General features: G+C 35.3%; 1 protein-coding gene across 1 annotated transcript in view; it reads right to left on the reverse strand.

Moving 5' to 3' along the window:
- Positions 1 to 2,140: 2,140 nt before the first annotated feature.
- The window catches only part of LOC123536276 (uncharacterized), an 88,069-nt gene continuing 68,945 nt past the window's right edge, over positions 2,141 to 21,264 (reverse strand). The window contains exons 11-15 of the mRNA XM_053527806.1: positions 19,451 to 19,529; positions 7,296 to 7,425; positions 4,751 to 4,875; positions 3,090 to 3,878; positions 2,141 to 2,283 (exon numbers count right to left, since the gene is read on the reverse strand). Coding sequence (XP_053383781.1) covers positions 2,156 to 2,283; positions 3,090 to 3,878; positions 4,751 to 4,875; positions 7,296 to 7,425; positions 19,451 to 19,529 — 1,251 coding nt within the window. The 3' untranslated portion in view covers positions 2,141 to 2,155. The remainder of the gene's footprint in view (positions 2,284 to 3,089; positions 3,879 to 4,750; positions 4,876 to 7,295; positions 7,426 to 19,450; positions 19,530 to 21,264) is intronic.

Raw genomic sequence — 21,264 nt, forward strand, 5'->3', positions numbered from 1 at the left:
TTTTGTTTGTTTCGGTTTTGTCGGATGATTTATTAAATTTTTCAGAATTTTGTAAATTTTTTCGAAAGGGAATCTAAAATGTTTCGTTTAAAATAAGATGTTAAAAATTTTTACTTGGGAAAATTTTTAAAAATGGAAATTTTTAAAGTATTTTTTTCAAAAAAAAATGTTTAAAATTTTGTTAATTATGGAAAGGGCCCTTACTGAAAGGGATTTTTATGTATAAAAATTTTTTTGGCAAATTTTAGGCCATGTTTTTTATTTATTTTTAAATTTTTTTTGGTGGGCCCGTTTTAGCACTCTAATTTGTGGCCGTTTTTAGGTTTTTGGCAAGTATTTTATGGATGCCCAACCCCTCATTTAAGTTTGTTTTTAAAAGAATTTTTTTAATTTGTAGTTGTAAATAATTGCTGCGTTTTTCTATCCGTACCCCTTTTAAGTTTAATTTTATATACTTTTTTTTAAACATTTCATACTTTTTAAATTTTGGGGGTTTTTTGTAAGTAATCTTTGGAATAATGGGAAGTAAAAAGTTGAAGTTAATTTTTAATCCCGTTTACGTTTTTTAAATTAGTTTGCCCTTTTATTTTGATAAGTAGAAAGTTTATTTTTTGGGAGCCTTTCGGAGGATGGTGTACCCCAAAAGGGGCAGTTTTTTGCCCGACTTTTTTGTTTTTTTCCCATGGTGCTTTCCAATGTTATATATTTTAGCTTTCTTTCCCCCAGACGATTTTTTCCTGGTGATTTTTCAAACCCGGAAATACCCAATTTCCGAGGTTAAATTGGGCTTACTCCGGAGGATATTCCCCGCGCGAGCTTTCGTCCCATGGTTGTGCCGGGGGAAAAACCCCCAAAGACGTGATTTTTGGTTTTCCCCTGGGAAACAAACTCAGGGGGTGCAATCACCTACCCCCATAGGGAGCCAACACGGAAACAACGTATTCCGGTTTTTTAAAAAAATGGATTTTGAGATTTGTTTTTTTTTGTGCTACCCTTTAAAATTACCAAATTTAATTTAAAAAAACTGTGTAAAGGTCAGATTAGAATGGGAAAATTTTAAAAACTTTTGTATCTAAAAGAATACTGAAAAATTTCTTTTTTTTTTTTTTTCTTTAATCATTTTTTTTTTTTTTTTTCATATCTATTCATTGTTTTAAAAATCATCTTTTGTAAAAAAAATTTTTAAAATATTGTAAAGGGTGGTTTATTTGTTTGTGGTTACTGTCGCCGGGTTTTGGGCCCTTTTCCCGTCACAAAAATTTCATGTAAAAATTTAACCAAAATTTTCCCAAATTTTAAAAAAAGGGGAAAATTTGCTCAAAAGGGCATGTCAGGGGGGTTTTGGGTTTTTGGGCCAGTGAGTTAGGTAATTGATCTAGAAAAAAAAAAAAATAAGTTTCAAATCTATATGCCTTTTAGAAATAGCTGTATGTACTTGCATGCAAAACTTTAACCAGAATTTTCTAAGTCCAAAAGGGGGCATAATTTGGCCAAAATGAAAGTCAGAGTTATGGGACTTGCTGCTATCAACTAGTTTTATAACCCCGAAGACACAAGTGAAGTTTCAAATCAATATCTGCATTAGTTTTGGAGATAGTAACTTGCATGTAAAACTTTAACCAAAATTTTCTAAGTCCAAAAGGGGGCATAATTTGCTCAAAATACATGTCAGAGTTATGGGACTTGACCCAGAGAGGTTGTTAATTGACCTAGAAAAAGAAAAAATAAGTTTCAAAGCTATATGCCTTTAATTGATGGCTGTATGTACTTGCATGCAAAAACTTAACCAAGGTGTGACGCCGACGTCGACGTCGACGCCGACGCCAGGGTGAGTAGAATAGCTAGACTATTCTTCGAATAGTCGAGCTAAAAACTTAACTTCTAAAAAAGGTGTATATTATGAACAATATGAACACCCACAAAATAGTGTATGGATATATATTTACTAAGTTTAGTTTATAAATATTTATATCAACTTGAAACAGGAAATTTTAATATATCTGAATCACACCTAAATCTGCTTCCTGGAAACAGTACTGGTATCAACTACGAAGCAACTTTGATACCGCTGGGTCTCAAACACATGATTTAATGAACTACTACACCACCAATCTCTCTGATTTCTCATCTCCAGTTTCCGGAGATTATTGATCTATTAATTGGTGTTGGTAAATGTAGTCGTGTAAAGAGGAAATATTACCTGAACATGGGAGATAGTGTCTGCAGAACCTTGAGAACAATGTGAACACTGACTGTTGCTTCTACTCTGTCTGTTAAACCAGTCTAGTAAAATGTCAAACAAATAAACTTTACTGAGAAATTTCCTTTGATCACATACATTTAAAAACTGCCATGGAAGCCTAGTGGATGAGCGCCAGCATAACTCAAAAATATTGATAGCAAATAAAACTCCTAATGATATATACATGTCCACTTCATGTTGATGACGTGCACCAAGTTTCATTAGAATGGAATGGAAGCTATAGGAATTGGGTACACAAGATACAGATGTAATTGTGGTATGGCTCAAAAAGGGGCATAACTCAGTGTTAATCATACATGAAAATCTTGACAATTATTACATATTTACTTCACGGTGACCAAGTTTCATTTGAACTGGATGGAAACTGTAGGAGTTTATTAAACTAAGTAGAGATGTAACAATAATATGGTTAAGTCCATAAAAAGTCCAAATAAGGGGCATAACTTAAAAGTTATAATCAGACATGAAAGTTCTGATAATATATGCATGTCTGCTTCATGTTGTTGATGTATACAACCTTTCATTTGAATTGGATGAAATCTGTAGGAGCTGAGTACACCCTGGACATAATTTTTTCCTTCGTTTTTTTTTAATTATAAAAGTTTCAATAACTATCAACTTCCTGAATACTGAATGTTGTAATTCCAGCTGAAAACAAACTTGCTAACATCCAGTCTGGCATGATTTTTTCCCATTATCCAGTCAAGTCATCAAAGATTTTATCAAAGAACTTTTACAAGTGTGGAGAAAAATGCAATTTTTGCTTATATTTCTCATGTTATATAACAAGAAAAAAAAGTTACATCTTACATAAAAATCGACTAACCTAAAGTTGTGTCATAATCTGTTTCCTGTCCATCAGGATGAACATATGTCTGTTGCACAGATCTGTCCTTTATTAGATCATTCTGCTGCAGCAGATTCACTGCTTCTGCTCCTTTTGTATCTATGTCCATTGGTTCAAATATCTCCCTGTTACAACTACTCTCTTCATTGGCCTGTAACAGACTTGTAGCCTCCCAACTCAGCACAGGAGATACTGGCATTATCAGCTTTTCCTGAGCTTTTAGCAGAGGAGATTTGGGCATTTTGGAAACATGTTGTCCATTTCCAGTGAAGAAGAAATATTCCTCCTCTTCCAATTTCCTTCTAGCAAAGAAGTGATTTAAATCACTAAACTTATCTTTAATCCCTAGATCACCATTATGTATGTCATGGTTACGATCACGTTTCTGCGCATCAATATATGTTCTAATCTCATTCTGAACTTTTTTTCTTCTATGTTCCAGTAGTCTGGAATTGTTATACAAATGGTGTAAACTTTCAATTTCTTCAGGTTTTTCATTTTCTTTCTGCACATTGTTATGGTCAATCTTTCTGTATGGCCGATCTCTAGTTCTTTTGATGCTACTAAGACCCCCGGAAGGTAAATTCCTATTTTCTGGTATTCCACTTTCCCCATTTAAAGCTTGAAATGGGTTAATGTCTGTAAAGTTTATCTTTGGCACTAAAGAGATGTGGTCATTAAATGAATATGCATGCTCATTGTGCAAGTTTAGTTTGTGTTCACCTTTTATGCCTCTATCCACTACTTCAACTACATTCCTTCTGTTATCTGAATAAAGAAGAAAAGAAAATATGAGCCGTGCCATGAGAAAACCAACATAGTGGCTTTGCGACCAGCATGGATCCAGACCAGCCTGCGCATCCGCACAGTCTGGTCCACTATCATTTTAAAGATAAAATGAAATAATAACAACAGCTGTCTCAAGAGACAGCTCACTCTACTATATTGATGCTGGATAGTGGAATTATGTACATCTGAGGAAACTTGAGCTGTTACTGGACTGTTTAATAACTCCAATGTGGATGAAGATATTGGAAAATAGTTTGTCTGTGTCAAATTTATTTTAGTAACAAAAGCACTGCAATGCGGAGCAATATAAGCCCGAAGGTATGACCTTTGACCCCTAAGTGTTACCCTGACCTTGGACCAAGCCTTCCAAAACATGCACTCTGCACGTCGTCTGGATGTTGTGAACTTTGTGTCAAGTTTCTTTAAAATCCTTAAGCAGTTCAGGAGTTGCAGAGCAGACACAAAACAAACTCATATGACCTTTGACCCTAAATGAGACCTTGACCTTGAAGTGAACCAACCGAAACATGCGCTCTGCATGTTGTCTCGATGTGGTGAACATTTGTGTCAAGTTTCTTTGAAATCCTTCAAGGGGTTCAAGAGTTACAGAGCGGACACGAAATTGCTAATGGACGGACAGACAGAAAAGCACATTCTTATAGTCCCAGAAACTGGTTTTCAAACAGTAAGGGGCTAATAAGTCAATATCAAATTTATGGTAACATTTTAAATACATTATCATAGTAAAGGTTTAGCTAGAATGGATGAGTTCTGAAGAAAAATAGAAATGTGTTTTGAAGCAAACAAATATATGAAGTATCATTCATTCATGTTCTAACTATAACTATTACCACAGGAGGAATGATGGTCCGAATCTTCACTTGTGAAAGATTCCACCAGGGGTCTCCGCACAGACCCTGATCTAGTGATTGTGCTGAACACAGGCAGTCTTGTAGGAGTTGCAGATCTTGGGGCACTGAAATATATATTAAGACACCATACCATAAATGTACAGGGGTTTCAGTTCTTACTGAATTAGAAAATGGAAGTTGTGAAGTAGAGGTGGGTCTTCGGGTCCTCACCTAGCAGGTGTGAATGGCCCATTGCCACCAGCCTAAATTAATATTTAGCAGTTTGCTAAGGGTAAAAAATAGCCCTCCTGTGAGTTTTCTTAAAATTTTAGTATTATCATTTTATTTATGAGTAAACGGTGATTTTTCTCAATGCACATTTTTAAGTAGAAAATTTTACAATTAAAAAAAGTAAAATCATACTGAGTTTAGACATTGCACTAAAATATAACTCTGGCAAGAGGTCTTATGCAATAATAATTCAAGTGGAAAACTGAAAAACAATGCCAAGGCTGTCTTTAAACTAATTCATATTCGTTCATATTTCTTTTCCCTAGTTTGAACTTTATTTGCAACAGAAAATGTAGCCACTGTTTCAGACCACTTAAATGTGACTAAGTACTCTTAAGTGTAAAGCAAAATAGTCTGCTAGCACCAAAACATATCATTTTAAGCCAGAACTTTTAGCTGGTCCAACTTCACTTTAATCCTTGAGTGCCTAAATTTATCACATTTCTCTACAAAGAGCACAAAAATTAAAGAGAAAGATTTACTTTTTGCATGACAAGCATCCAGCAATTCACATGTGTCTTCCCTCAAATAGTCTGAAACTAAACGAGAATGCCATTAATCTTTGGCTGTTTTTTATTGGAATGACAATTCAAAGCAACAGAAAAGATTGTACAGTGAGAGTTAAAAGGCACTGACCCTCCAGATTTGGCTAAAAATAATCTTTCTTTCAAATTGAAGTTTGGTCATAATTATGAACTTATAGAAAATGAGTTTTGTTTTTTAAATATTTAAAAAATTTTGAAATCAAGAAAAAAAAGGAGATGACCGCGTTGGGAATCGAACCCCGGACATTTTTCCATCGTCGTAAAAAATAGCACTATAGCAGAATTAGTGAATTAAGACTTCAAAATATAGATATTAATAATGGAGACAGTTCTACTGAGTAAAACGTACAAATTCTTTGTCAATTTTCATCCGAAAATCGTAAAAAGTAATAAAAACATCAAATTCCATGTGTTCCATAACATACAGGATCCGTCAGTAATTAAGTTTTAAAGCCTTCTAAGAAATATAGCATTTAATTCTAGCATTTCTAAACAAAGCTGTCCGTAAGACAGCCAAGCTCAACTATTCGAAAATATTGTCCCAGAGCAGGAAATATTACCACAAAAAGTTAAATAATCCAAAAGAGTTTTAAGTTCAAAAGGGGACACAGTTTGACCAAAATGCATATCAAGTTAATGGGACTTGCTCCTAATCAACTAGTTTTATAAAACCCGAAGGCACATTGTGAGAGTTTTCAATTCAATATCTGCATTAGTTTTGGAGATAGAAACTTGCATGTAAAACTTTAATGATATCTTCAGAATGTTCTAAAGTCCCAAATGGGGCATAATTTGCCCAAAATACATGGTCAGATAAGGGACTTGACCCAGTGAGGTTTGGTAATTGATCTAGAAAAAGAAAAAATAAGTTTCAAATTTAAATGCCTTTAGTAAATAGCTAATTACCTTGCATAAAAAAATTTAAAACCAGGAATTTATCCTAAGTCCAAAAAGGGAATAATTTTGCTCAAAATACATGTCAAGTTAGGGGACTGACCCAGGAGGTTGGTACTTTGATCTAGAAAAAAGAAAAAATAAAGTTTCAAATCTATATGCCTTTTAGAAATAGCTGTTTGTACATTGCACGCAAAACTTTAACAAAACCAGAAATTCAAAGTCCAGAAGGCGGCATAAATTGGCCCAAAATGAAGTCAGAGTTATGACTTCTGCGATCAACTAGTATTATAACCCTGAAGACACCATGTGAAGTTTCAATTCCAATATCTGCATTTAGTTTTGGAGATAGTAACATCATGTTAAACGTAAAAGCAAATTTTCTAAGTCCCAAAAGGGCATTATTTGCTCAAATACATGTCAGAGTTATGGGACTTGACCCAGTGAGATGGTAATTGACCTAGATAAAGAAAAAATAAGTTTTCAAAGCAAGAGCCTTTAACTGATGGCTGTATGGTACTGCATGCAAAAAAACTTAAACCAAGGGTGTGATGCCGACGCCGACGCCGATGCCAGGGTGAGTAGATTCGAATAGTCGTGCTAAAAAAAAGTTGGTTTTTTCTTGTTGTGAACGAACTGGAGGCCAGTCCCTTTAAGCATTAGTAAACCTCTTATTCACGTTAAAAAACTTATAATGCCTTGGTAGGTTTTGTGGAGACCATTGTCAAATTCCCCTCTCAGCGGCATAGAGCCCCTGGCTTCTAACAAGTACTGGTGTTTTGGGTAAAGGAGGAGAACCATTGGTCGAATTCTACTCTCGGCAAGCAACATAACCATGACTATATGCCTCAGAAAGGTACTGTAGATCCTCCATTGTCCAATTCCCAATCTCATCAGGCCACAGAATCTCTGTTTTAGCAAGTATAATTGGCCTTTGTAAAGGGACTGAGGAGTACCATTGTCAAATGCAGCTCTCATCAGGCATAGAACCCCTGTCATCTAATAAGTACTGTGTTTTTGTTAAGGGATTTGGAGACATTGTCAAATGCTGCTCTCAGTGAGGCCAAAGAATGCTGGCTTCCTAACAAGTACTTGTGTGGGGGGGGATTGTAGAAAACCATTGTCAAAATTCCACTCTCACCAAGTATATAACCCTGTCTTCTAAAAGTACTTGTTGTTCTGATAAGGGATATTGGAGACCATTGGCCAAATGCTGCTCTCAATAGGCATAGAATGCTGGCTTCTAACAATGACTTTGGTGTTTTGTAAGGATTTTGAGACATTGTCCAAATGCTGCTCTCAGAAAAATAAGCATAGAAATGCTGGGCTTCTAACAAGTACTTGTGTTTTGGTGGGGGATTGTGGAAACCATTGTCAAATTCCACTCTCACCAAGTATAGAACCCCTGGCTTCTAATAAGTACTTGTGTTTTGGTGGGGGATTGTGTAAACCATTGTCAAATTCCCACGCTCAACCATGTATAAACCCCTGTCTCTAACAAGTAATTAATGCCTTTGTAAAGGGACTGTGGAGACCATTTTCAAATTCTTCCCCCACTAGTCATAGATCCCTTGGCTTCTTACAAGTACTAATGCCTTTGTAAGGGATTGTGAAGGCCACTTCTCAAATTCTGCTCTCATCAGGCATAGAAGCCCTTGTTCTAGAAGTACTTGTATTTTTTGGTACGGAGTTGGAGACCATTTGTCACAGCATAGAACCCTTGGCTTCTAACAAAGTACTTAGGCCTTTTATGGAAGACCATGGTCAAATCTGCTCTCAGCAGGCATAGAATCCCTGACTTTAAAACAAGTACAATACGCAATGCCTTGTAAAGGACTGTGGAAACCACTGTCAAATCCTGTCTCTCATCAGGCACGAAACCCCTGGCTTAAAAACAAATACTAATGCCTTTGTAGAAGGATTGTTAAATACAGCTCTACTGCATATTAAACCCTTAACCTCTGGAACAGAGTCCAACACTCTAATTGTGCACCACTTTGCCTCTCACAGATGACAAAGGGAGAACAACTTCATAGTTTAAAGTTTATCATTTACAGCTGAAATCAATTTTCTTATTTTTTTCATTTCCAAAGTTAAATTGTACATGTGACATTGAGAAAGAACAATACAGGTGTAAATCAGTACTACACGTAAGTAAATACCCAGAAGGAATACTGATTTTGTTTTGATTTCAAAAGCATCTTAGACTGTTTAGTCACACTGAAATATTGTGTTAATAATTTAGGGATATATCTTGCAAAAATCTTAATGTAGTAATAACGCATATTTTTTCTGTTGTAACATCTGCAGAATCCACTGAAAATGTTGAGTCTGATCATAGATAATATAACAAGAGGACATGGATGTTCCTGATCGTTCACACTCTTCCCACATACCCAGTTTTTGAGTATGACGACATTAATTGACATAGTGACCTAGTTATGGAGCTCATGTGACCCAGTTTTTGAACTTGACCTAATATTATCAAGATCAAAAATCAGACCAATTTGCATAAGATTCCATTGAAAACATGTCTCTAGAGAGGTCCACAATGTCTTTCCAATTATTTGATCTATTTGACCTAGTTTTCGAAGGTACATGACCCTGTTTTTGAATTTTACTTAGATATCATCAAGGGGAACATTCTCACTAATTTTATGAAGATCTCATGAAAAATAATGGCCTCTAGAGAGGTCACCAAGGTTTTTCTATTTTTATACCTACTGGCCTAGTTTTTGACCGCACGTGACCCAGTTTCGAAAATGACCTAGATATCATCAAGGTGAAAATTCAGATCAATTTTCATGAAGATCCATTGAAAAATATGGCCTCTAGAGAGGTCAAAAGATTTTAATAATTTTAGACCTACTGACCTAGTTTTTGACCGCAGTTGACCCAGTTGACCTAGATATCATCAAGATGAACATTCAGACCAACTTTCATACAGATCCCATGAAAAGTATGGCCTCTAGAGACGTCACAAGGTTTTTTTATTATTTGACCTACTGACCTAGTTTTTTAAGGCACGTGACCCAGTTTCAAACTTTAACTAGATATCATCAAGGTGAACATTCTGACCAATTTTAATGGAGATCCATTCACAAGTATGGCCTCTAGAGAGGTCACAAGGTTTTTCTATTTTTAGACCTGCTGACCTAGTTTTTGTCCGCACATGACCCTGTTTCGAGCTTGACCTAGATATCATCAAGATGAACATTCGGCCCAATTTTCATACAGATCCCATGAAAAATATGGCCTTTAGAGAGGTCACAAGGTTTTTCTATTATTTGACCTACTGACCTAGTTTTTGATGGCACGTGATCCACTTTCGAACTTGACCTAGATATCATCAAGATGAACATTCAGACCAACTTTCATACAGATCCCATGAAAAATATGGCCTCTAGAGAGGTCACAAGGTTTTTCTATTATTTGACCTACTGACCTAGTTTTTGAAGGCACGTGACCCACTTTCGAACTTGACCTAGATATCATCAAGATGAACATTCTGACCAATTTTCATGAAGATCTCATGAAATATATGGCCTCTAGAGAGGTCACAAGGTTTTTCTATTTTTAGACCTACTGACCTAGTTTTTAAAGGCACGTGACCCAGTTTCAAACTTGACCTAGATATCATCAAGATGAACATTCAGACCAACTTTCATACAAATCCCATGAAAAATATGGCCTTTAGAGAGGTCACAAGGTTTTTCTATTATTTGACCTACTGACCTAGTTTTTGATGGCACGTGACCCAGTTTCGAACTTGACCTAGAAATCATCAAGTTGAACGTTCTGACCAATTTTCATGAAGATCTTGTGAAATATATGGCCTCTAGAGAGGTCACAAGGTTTTTCTATTTTTAGACCTACTGACCTAGTTTTTGATGGCACGTGACCCAGTTTCGAACTTGACCTAGATATCATCAAGATGAACATTCAGACCAACTTTCATACAGATCCCATGAAAAATATGGCCTTTAGAGAGGTCACAAGGTTTTTCTATTATTTGACCTACTGACCTAGTTTTTGACGGCACGTGACCCAGTTTCGAACTTGACCTAGAAATCATCAAGTTGAACGTTCTGACCAATTTTCATGAAGATCTTGTGAAATATATGGCCTCTAGAGAGGTCACAAGGTTTTTCTATTTTTAGACCTACTGACCTAGTTTTTTGATGGCACGTGACCCAGTTTCGAACTTGACCTAGATATCATCAAGGTGAACATTCTGACCAATTTTCATGAAGATCTTGTGAAATATATGGCCTCTAGAGAGGTCACAAGGTTTTTCTATTTTTAGACCTACTGACCTAGTTTTTGAAGGCACGTGACCCAGTTTCGAACTTGACCTAGAAATCATCAAGATGAACATTCTGACCAACTTTCATAAAGATCCAATGAAAAATGTGACCTCTAGAGTGGTCACAAGCAAAAGTTTACGGACGGACGGACGCACGGACGGACGGACGGACGACGGACACCGCACGATCACAAAAGCTCACCTTGTCACTTTGTGACAGGTGAGCTTAAAACATGTAAAAGGCTAAACAAAATGAATATACTGTCTACCAACATCATTAAATTTCATGAAATGCGCCAGAACATAAGCAATGTTTGATCAGTTGATGTCAATTCTTTTTGAATTATCAATCACTGGGCTGTAATAAATTTATGCTTGGTCATGGACTATGCATATGTTAAAAGGTATTATGTATTAACAAGGTGTAAGCACGAGAAATTCTCTATTAACATTCACTCAGACCTGAAAACAAAGCAGCAATTTTATGCTAGAATATCCAAATAATATAGTGGACACATGCATTTTAAACTATTCTGTTGACTACTATATCACTACTATAAACTGCTTGTCACAGTTTACCAAACAGCGTATTATGTTAAGCAAATTATTTTGATTTGTATCATCAAGCAAATTTTCAGTGGTGTTAACATTCTTATAGAGGTTATTATACAGGGCTGGTGTGCCTTAAGGCGATATTGGCATACTAGGAGAGGTTTTGGCCAATATCGCCTTAAGGCACACCAGCCCTCCCTTACAGAAGCATGCCTCTGTGGTGTACATGCTGCGTATTTACTGTGTATATACCGCGAACACAGTAGTACGCCAGAGGAGTACATTTTACATACACCGCATGCCGCGTACATGCCGCATACTATTTCGACAAGTACACAGCATGTATGCAGGAGAACTTCATTGCATTACATTTTGCAATACATGAAATAATTACCAAGATAATGCCTCAACAGCGCCCGAATGAGAAGAATTAATAGCTCTCACTGTTATTTGAATACTCTTAAGCAAAACACCATTCTATCATGTTTTACAAAGGCTTTAATGCTCATTATGTTAACTCATTAAGGCCTCACCAAATTAAAAAGTTGTTCATCTGATTTGCTGCTCGTATATTTTCAGAACGTTTTTGGCTAATTGCGCTCGCCCCATTGGTAAAAATCAATCCAAAATTTTTTGGCGCACTACCTTTTACGGACATAAAAGTGTATAAATGCTTATATAATTCCAGTCCTTGATTGTTCTCAGATGGATTTTAATCAAAATAAATACATACTACGCACACATCGTCTATAATAAATCATAACACTTATATTTAGTTGCATTAAAGTTGTTTCCCCTTGATGCAGTTACGCCATTTTCTTCAAATGTTTACCAAATTACATGCTACAAAAATTTATTTATTTCATTGAAAAGTGGATGAAGAAAAGCATACTAATTTATTTGATAACATCAATATACATTATTTTGGTAAGGGTAAATACTTATTGATGCATGTCACTTATCTTTTTTCTGTTTTTTTCTGTCCAATGATCAGCATTTGCATACGAAAGTTGGTGGGGTAAGGAATTTACATTATCACAGCAGTTTCGCCACAAGAGTACACAGCATGTATGCAGCAGGAGTACACAGCATGTACACCACAGGACTCGGGCCAGGAGTACACAGTATGTACGTTGCAGGACTCAGGCCAGGAGTACACAGCATGTACGCCGCAGGAGTACACAGCATGTACGCCACAGGGGTAGTACACCGCAGGCTCAGCTGTGTAGTCCACAGCATGTACGCAGCAAGTTGATGCGGCAGAGCTCATTTGCATGTTAAAAGTGTACTACAAACGTACTATCGGTGTATGTGCGGTGTATATCCTGCGTACTATTTAAAGCCCTGGATTTCAGTACTCATCATGTACGCATCATATACGCTGTATGTACACAGCAAGAGTACGCAGAAGGCCTTTTTCTTCTGTAAGGGCTGTTTTATAACCTTTTTATTGCATATGTTCCACTCTACTGTTAAGTGAAAACGGAATTAAAATAATTTCATGTTGCACAACACAGCATCATTGAATGCTCATGTAATGCGCGGGAATGTCAATTTTGTCTGATGACGCTGACGGCATTTCCTTTTAAACATCTGTTATAAATTTATGCATTCTATGGCTGTAGTTTCTTGTGTCAGCATTGTTCAACCAGGCTAGAAGAGGAAGGTAGCAAAATTATGATAATTTACAATGCCTTCTTTTGTAAATTCTGTATGTTTTGCACAGCTGAAGTGTGCCTGATATTGCCGGAAGTGTCCCACATACTGATATCAGGCACACCAGCTCACACGAAAACTAATCGGCCTCACACTGCTCATATACGTTTAAATTTAGTGCAAATTTGTTACTATATTTAGTAACATAAGCAATAATGGAAATTATTTTAGAATTAAAATAATTTAATTTATTTTTTCTCAAATTGTTGCTCGTTAATTACCGTCTGCTAGTTTATTAAATTGTCGTCTGTTTTCGTAGATAAACGTGTCATTGTTATTGTTACACTTGGCTGATCTGAACTGGTTCCTACTGATACTGGTACCCAGTCGATATAATATAAATACCAATAATCTCGTGCAGTTCTCTCATATTTTGCTAGCTACACCGTCGGTAACGTCAAAACTATTTACATGTTTTGATTTATCATTGCAATGCCTCATGGTCAAAGGCGGGAATTGATATTTCGGAGGAATCCTTGCAACAGAAATATTCTGCAGTATGCTCCTCAGGACAATGTTAAGAGGGATGCTAGGTGAAGATGCTTTAGAAGAGAATGTTGTTGACGGTGTTACCAATCTTCTGCCGGTATGTCGAAAAATAATATCACAGATTTAAGTAGATTGTTTGTTGTTCAAACATAGATCCTTAGGTTTTTTCATAATACTCACGAATGGGGTGTGGCGACGCAAATATATAGCTACGCACGTGTCTACAGGCTATCCTTTTGACTCTATTTTGGCATACAATATCAGTAAACTCGGCTCCACAGTTATTCAAATTTTAATGTGTATATAACTTTTGATGACATTAGGCAACATGTACTACACTTAGCTCGCAAAATCAAAGGTGTTTTGTATACACAAATGTATAATTTCATTTAATAGTCGCTATTTTGACAGGCGTCTCTGTTCATAGTCATGATTTCCATGCTTTTTCAGTGTCAATTTAAGGTTATAAGGTAGAACTGGAGCAGTTCGTTTTTGTAAACATCATGTTTGTAAAAATTAGATTTAGTTTTTGTATCCTAGCTACGATTTTCATATTTTAATATTTATAAGAAAAACATGAGTTCAAGCTAAAACAAAATACATGTATAAACAAATATTAGAAAGGTTATTTTGCATGTAGAGAAATATTTGTTTTGAAAACTTGTGGTATGAATGACCTAGTAATTGAACTGTATTTGACATTTCTTTACAAACTTTACGCTCGACAGATGTTTACTTAGCGATTCAGTGTGAGCTTTAATTGAATGTTAAGGCGAGTAGATAAATTAGGTATTACAATCGAAATGCACAGTTTGCAAGGGTTTGGTAGTTAATCTGAATAGTTACTAGCGCATTGAATGTACAGAAAAATATTAAGTTTTTTGAGAAATCTACTAATGAATTAATCACTTACGTTTCAGTATACCAGGTATTCTTACAAAATTGATGAGATATTGCATTATATGTATAACTTCAGAGATCGCGCATTGCGTTAGAAGAACTTACTCATTCACGAGTTATGACGATCAATTTCTTTTACGTCAAAGCACTTCAGCTCCATAATAATTTATGGGCCATTACATGCAGGTTAAACCAGTTAACATCAGTTTTTATGCATATGTATTATGACTGTAATTTCTGTAATCGTACGTGGTTTATTCGCAAATTTTCTTACGTTGTAAAGTGTACAAATTTCAACGCGCATAATTTAAAGTCTTTAAGTAATCAAAAGTGTTCGTCTTTTTGTTCGAGCTTCCTTTCATAAAGGATCACTTCTCAGATTCCGTCAGTTTAGGAAACATAACAATTGGAACATCTTATCTCTTACACAAACTGTCTTCTAATTTCATTGAATTGCTATGTTCACTTTAAGAGTAATAATTAAATACGTTTCACTGAATTCAGAATAATCAATACGCAAATTGAAAATAATATTGAAACTGACCGAGTAGCCGGCCCCACTGCTAAATTTCAAGATTTCAGTAAAATGTTTCATTTCACAAAAATATTTCAGGTGAATATAGAGGAACTCACCATTTATCATACAATGAACGATTTTATTAACGGTTAATATAAATGGGTTCAATAATTAGGTCACTTCGGATCTCAGTTTACGTCATTCATGCGCAGCAGGTTCAATTTAACCATTTATAAATAGTTTACGTTATGTAGCATAGAAGTATGTCAAAACATTAAATTCACAGGTGAACACAAATTAAAACTTATTTGTAGATCTAATACACGAGGACGTTGACATATCAATTAAAGTCGCTTTCATTTGTAACTTAACCAGGTACATAACATTTGAATAGTTTGCTAGATTTTAGAATCTGCATAAATCAAAATTGAACACTAATAAATTGTTACATTTCTAAGATTGTACTGGTTCGTCATGATGACAATTTTTACCGGTCAATCTTTACTCGCCGTTTTTGGTCTGACAAAACTATATAATCATACAAGAATTAGGATATTTAACAATGTTATGATTTTTACAAAAATAAATCAGTTGGATTTCAGTTTTTTCTGTTACAAACTAAGATTTATAATTTTGTCTCTTGATAGTACCCGGGTGAATATTCCGATTTTGGTATTTATTTTCACCGTCACTGATGACTTGATTTATGGTACAGACTTGGATTTACAGCAAACATAACATTGACGGAATTGTTTCCAATCTTAGCGGCGGTTGTGGTTTGGGGATCAAACTTATTAAACAACTACTGAATAATAAGTAATAAATCTAAAAGCTCACTTGTCTCAATAGGGCAGTTATAAGTATCTTGTACGAACTATCATGTAGTTATCAGATTTTTATTGCTTTCCTATTAACGCTGATAAGTACCAGGTCGTCACGATGACATTTTTGATACATTGTTTTGGTTTAAGTTATTCAGATTCAGATAAGCAGCTCCTGATGTAGATCCATAGAGTTCGAACATTGTTACAATCTTAAATAAAAGTAGCACTTATACCTCGGTTACATACAATACAGCTATTAAATCATTAAAAACAAGAGTGCAAGAATGTCACAATATACGCCCGTCACAGCAAATTTCTTTACTCTAGCACCTGTATTTGCAAATGGAATTTTAATTTTGTGGTTGTTTAGTAATAACTAAGTGTTTTGTTTTTCTAAGTCCACAAAAAAACTCCTTACCAGGTAGAGATACCTTAAAATACACCTAAAATTGGAAAGTAACATCTATGTTGTACCACAGAAAAGTGGTCTTGGTTTTTCCCTACGGTCAATTATAAAAAAGTTACAATATAAGTTATTTATAGTAACAACTAAGGGAAGTTAATCTTAAAAAAAAAAAAATCAAAAAAAAAAATTGTAAGTCCTCACAAAAATCTTTACCAGGTAGAGACTGGTCAAAATACACCTCAAAATTGGATGTAGCATGCATGTTGTACTAAAGAAAAGTGGTCTCGATTTTTCCCTACGACTAGTAATGAAAAAGTTACAATATAAGCTACTTATAGTAACAACAAAGGGAAGTAATTCGAAAGAAGGGAACTGCGCATGACACTTCGTCTCATGATGGTGTATAATTGTGTCAAGTTACATCAAAATTCCTCCATGCATGAAGAAGAAATGCTCCGGACAAAGTCATTCTTGTATCTGACCTTTGGCCTCTAAGTGTGACCTTGACCTTAGACCTAGGGACCTGGTTCTTGCGCATGACACTACGTCTCGTGGTGGTGAACATTTGTGCCAAGTTATATCAAAATCGCTCTATGCATGAAGAAGAAATGCTCCGGACAAGGTTTTCATTCTTGTATCCTTTGACCTCTAAGTGTGACCTTGACCTTAGACCTAGAGACCTGGTTCTTGCACATGACACTCCGCCTCATGGTGGTGAACATTTGTGCCAAGTTATATCAAAATCCCTCTATGCATGAAGAAGAAATGCTCCGGACAAAGTTTTCATTCTTGTATCCTTTGACCTCTAAGTGTGACCTTGACCTTAGACCTAGGGATCTGGTTCTTGCGCATGACACTCCTTCTCATGATGATGAACAATTGTGCCAACTTTCATCAAAATCCCTCTATGCATGAAGAAGATATGGTCCGGACAAAGTCATTCTTGAATTTGACCTTTGACCTCTAAGTGTGACCTTGACCTTAGACCTAGGGACCTGGTTCTTGCGCATGACACTCCGTCTCATGATGGTGAACAACTGTGCCAAGTTTCATCAAAATCCCTTCATGCATGTAGAAGATATGCTCCGGACAAGGTCTGTGGACGCCGCCCGCCCGCCCGCCCGCCAGGGGCGTTCCCATAATACGTCCCGTTTTTCAAACGGGCGTATAAAAAAATAAATAAAAAAAATCACGTACCGTTTACCTTAACAATGACCGATGTCAACCCATCACATTATTGTCTTATAGTGTATGTTGTTTTGTGAAAGACGAATTTAACTTATATTACAGGCTTAAAATCCTACCCCGCTGCTATTCAATTAATTCTTTTGTGTGTATGCAACCATGATTATAATAGGCACATACCACACTGTTGCACGCAAAACCAATGGTATTTCATATAGAATTATATATAAAATAGACTATATTGATAGGTGTCACTGTTCATAGTCGGGATTTTCATGCTTTTTCAGTTACAATTCAAGGTTAAAATGTAGGACGGGAACAGGGCTTTAAATTAATTTCACAAACTGCACGGGTTTTTCATTTGCATACGGGTTTCAGCATAAATAAGCTGTTAGACGGCTGTCGAAATAATTGTGCTACCGAGACAAGCGGGCTCTATCGACAAAGTTTTTAATAAAGGTCAAATGCGACTGCTTCCCATGCACGATATACGAGGAATACGAGTTGAAAATATGTTAGACTTTGTTTATTGTATCATACTTTGGTTTGTTTATGTGAGCAAACGATTAACATACGAATTGTTCAAGTTTCAGACTTGTCCGTAGTTGAGAACAAATATGCGTATATAAAAATTCAAAACAATGAAATATGTATCTATCAAACCCCGTTATTTCAGAATTAAGGAGTAGAAATCGGGTCACATAAATTTTTCTATAGGCGCAGACAAAATGTCTTCTGTATGTGCATTAATTATCTCAATTAATAGAGAAATAATCGTAAGTTCAGGACTTCTACTCGTTAATCTGGAGTAAAACGTCAGTTTTTTCTTTTTTCTGCCGTTTCAGCCAAATCTTTAAAAGGGGAGCTTGTACTGTCTAATTGTTGATGCAAGTTATATCAAACTCACAGCTTTTGAAGTGGTAAGATTAGATTTAGTAATATATGGCCTACCGCAAGTTAGCTTATTCAGGTGGCAAATTCATTATAATTAGGCTCGATATTGATGCTATGCCACATTTTGTTTCGGTCAGATGGAATACAGTATAAGAAAGTAGGACTACAGTTTTTTGGTGATTACATAAAAGATGCGATTTTTTAAAGAAGAGTTTGAAAGGCCATAGAATTTTGGCGGATAAATTATAAATTTATTGTGGCGGTAAAATTCTGTCGGCTGTGAGGTGAGCGGATCGGTGTCTGTATGTTTGCATTCAAGTTGCATACTTTGGGGTATCATATGTTTACCAGTTTGTGTTAACTGGATAGTAAAAGGTTTTGCCCTAGTACTTGGCAATTCCTAGTGTTGCGTGTGTTGCGTTGCTCTCAGTGGTGTCACTTTGCCTTGCCTTGCCTTGCCTTTCATTGACTCGTGTTGCGGTTTCGCTCATTCTCGGTGAAACCCGAAATGGGTGGAATGGTAGCTCGACGTTCAATTGAAATTGTTGTGTGCTTGCATTTGAGTGATACCTGTTATAAAGTACAAAGTGTCTTGTGTTGCTTTGCCTTTGAGTGACACCTGTTACAAAGTACAAAGTGTCTTGCGTTACTTTGCGTTGTTTGAGTGATACCTGTTACAAAGTACAAAGTGTCTTGCATTGCTTTGCCTTGTGGTCCATTGTGTTATATTGCCTCGCTTTACATTGGCTCAGGTTGTGCATTTGACCGCATCCTGGTGACACCCGGGCTGGGTTGGATTCACAATTCGAAGTTCGATGGATTGCGCAGATGCGTTGTTTTTGCAAGCCTTGGGTTGGTGCGTCTGTTCTCCTCTCGGTCAACGGATTTTGCTGTGCTTTTAACGACTCTACACGGTGAGACCCTTGTTGAGTCATGAGCGGCCGATCAACTCCCAATATTGTCAATATACTTTTACTGAATTTAATTAAATTATTACAAAATGTATCATGCATTTGTTTAACTATCATTGTAAGTATCAATGCATATTCTTGATGAATAAAGAGTGTTGTATGAGATAATTGGTTTTTATTTTGAGTAATAAAATAATAAAATTTACCACTCTAAATCTAGGGTAGTTACATATCTGCATTTAATAGTTTTATACAATAGTTAACTATTACCTCTTCCTGGGTAGAGTGTCTTTGTTTGATATTTGAGGGACGACATCAAACTAGCCACTGTTTTGTTCACAGGCAACACCTGAAAACAAAACAACTGTTGAAAATATATCTAGTATAATATTATAATAATAATAATATAATAATAAATTCTTTATTTAAAGAGGGTAAGACTCATTAAGTTTCATACATAACATACAATTCTTATTTTCAATGAGGCCCTCTAACAAACACAAAACCATTTACTCATACAAATGAAAATGTCACAGTCATTCCATAGAGCAGACTTGTAAAGAAGAAAAACACATGTTAACAGTCACATAACATAACTCTACACTGTATTGATTAAAATAAAGTTTCTAAGTAAATATTTAAATGAATTTACTGAGCTAGCATTTCTTATTGAGTAAGGTATATTTTTCCAAATTTCTACAGCCATAAAAGAAAACAAACTCTTTCACTGTTTCTTTCATAGGCAACATCTGAAAGCAAAAACAACTGAAGCAAATATATCTGGTATAATAGTGTTCACTGTTTCTTTCACAGGCAACATCTGAAAGCAAAACAACTGAAGTAAATATATCTGGTATAATAGTGTTCACTGTTTCTTTCACAGGCAACATCTGAAAGCAAATCAGCCATAACAAATATATCTGGTATAATAGTGTTCACTGTTTCTTTCACAGGCAACATCTGAAAGCAAATCAGCCATAACAAATATATCTGGTATAATAGTGTTCACTGTTTCTTTCACAGGCAACATCTGAAAGCAAATCAGCCATAACAAATATATCTGGTATAATAGTGTTCACTGTTTCTTTCACAGGCAACATCTGAAAGCAAATCAGCCATAACAATCAGCCACAACAAATATATCTGGTATAATAGTGTTCACTGTTTCTTTCACAGGCAACATCTGAAAGCAAATCAGCCATAACAAATATATCTGGTATAATAGTGTTCACTGTTTCTTTCACAGGCAACATCTGAAAGCAAATCAGCCATAACAAATATATCTGGTATAATAGTGTTCACTGTTTCTTTCACAGGCAACATCTGAAAGCAAATCAGCCATAACAAATATATCTGGTATAATAGTGTTCACTGTTTCTTTCACAGGCAACATCTGAAAGCAAATCAGCCATAACAAATATATCTGGTATAATAGTGTTCACTTTAGAGGTTGTCATTTCTATACTTGTATGAGAATTATATAGTATGAGTACTAATTATAATGCTCAGTATTTTTCCCATGAACATTACATATTTTTTCAAGATTGCACATTCAGTATTTTTTTCATAAACTGTATTTTCAGCATTTCTTTCATGAACTGCTTTGTCTGTATTTTCTTTAATTCCACTTCTAGTATTTTTTTCCGTAAATTATACTTTGTTTTTTTTTCATGAAAAGCACTTTCATTTTTTTCCCCATAGTAGTAGTTTTTTCATTAATTGCACTTTCGGTAGTTTTTCCATATATTTTTTTACATGAATTCACTTTTCTTTTTTCATAAACTGCACTTTCAGTATTTTTTCCCCATAAATTACACTTTCAGTATCATTTTTTTTTATAAATTACACTTTCAGTATTTTTCCCCATATATTACACTTTCAGTATTTTTTTCATAAAATGTACCTTCAGCATTTTTTCCATAAATTGCACTTTTAATATTTTTTCATAAAATGCTCTTTCAGCATTTTTTCCATAAATTACACTTTTAATATTTTTTCCATAAATTACACTTTCAGCAATTTTTTCATAAAATGCACTTTTATTATTTTTCTCATAAATTACTCTTTCAGTATTTCTTCATACA

This window comes from Mercenaria mercenaria, chromosome 17 (assembly GCF_021730395.1).
Source record: "Mercenaria mercenaria strain notata chromosome 17, MADL_Memer_1, whole genome shotgun sequence".
NCBI lineage: Eukaryota > Metazoa > Mollusca > Bivalvia > Venerida > Veneridae > Mercenaria > Mercenaria mercenaria.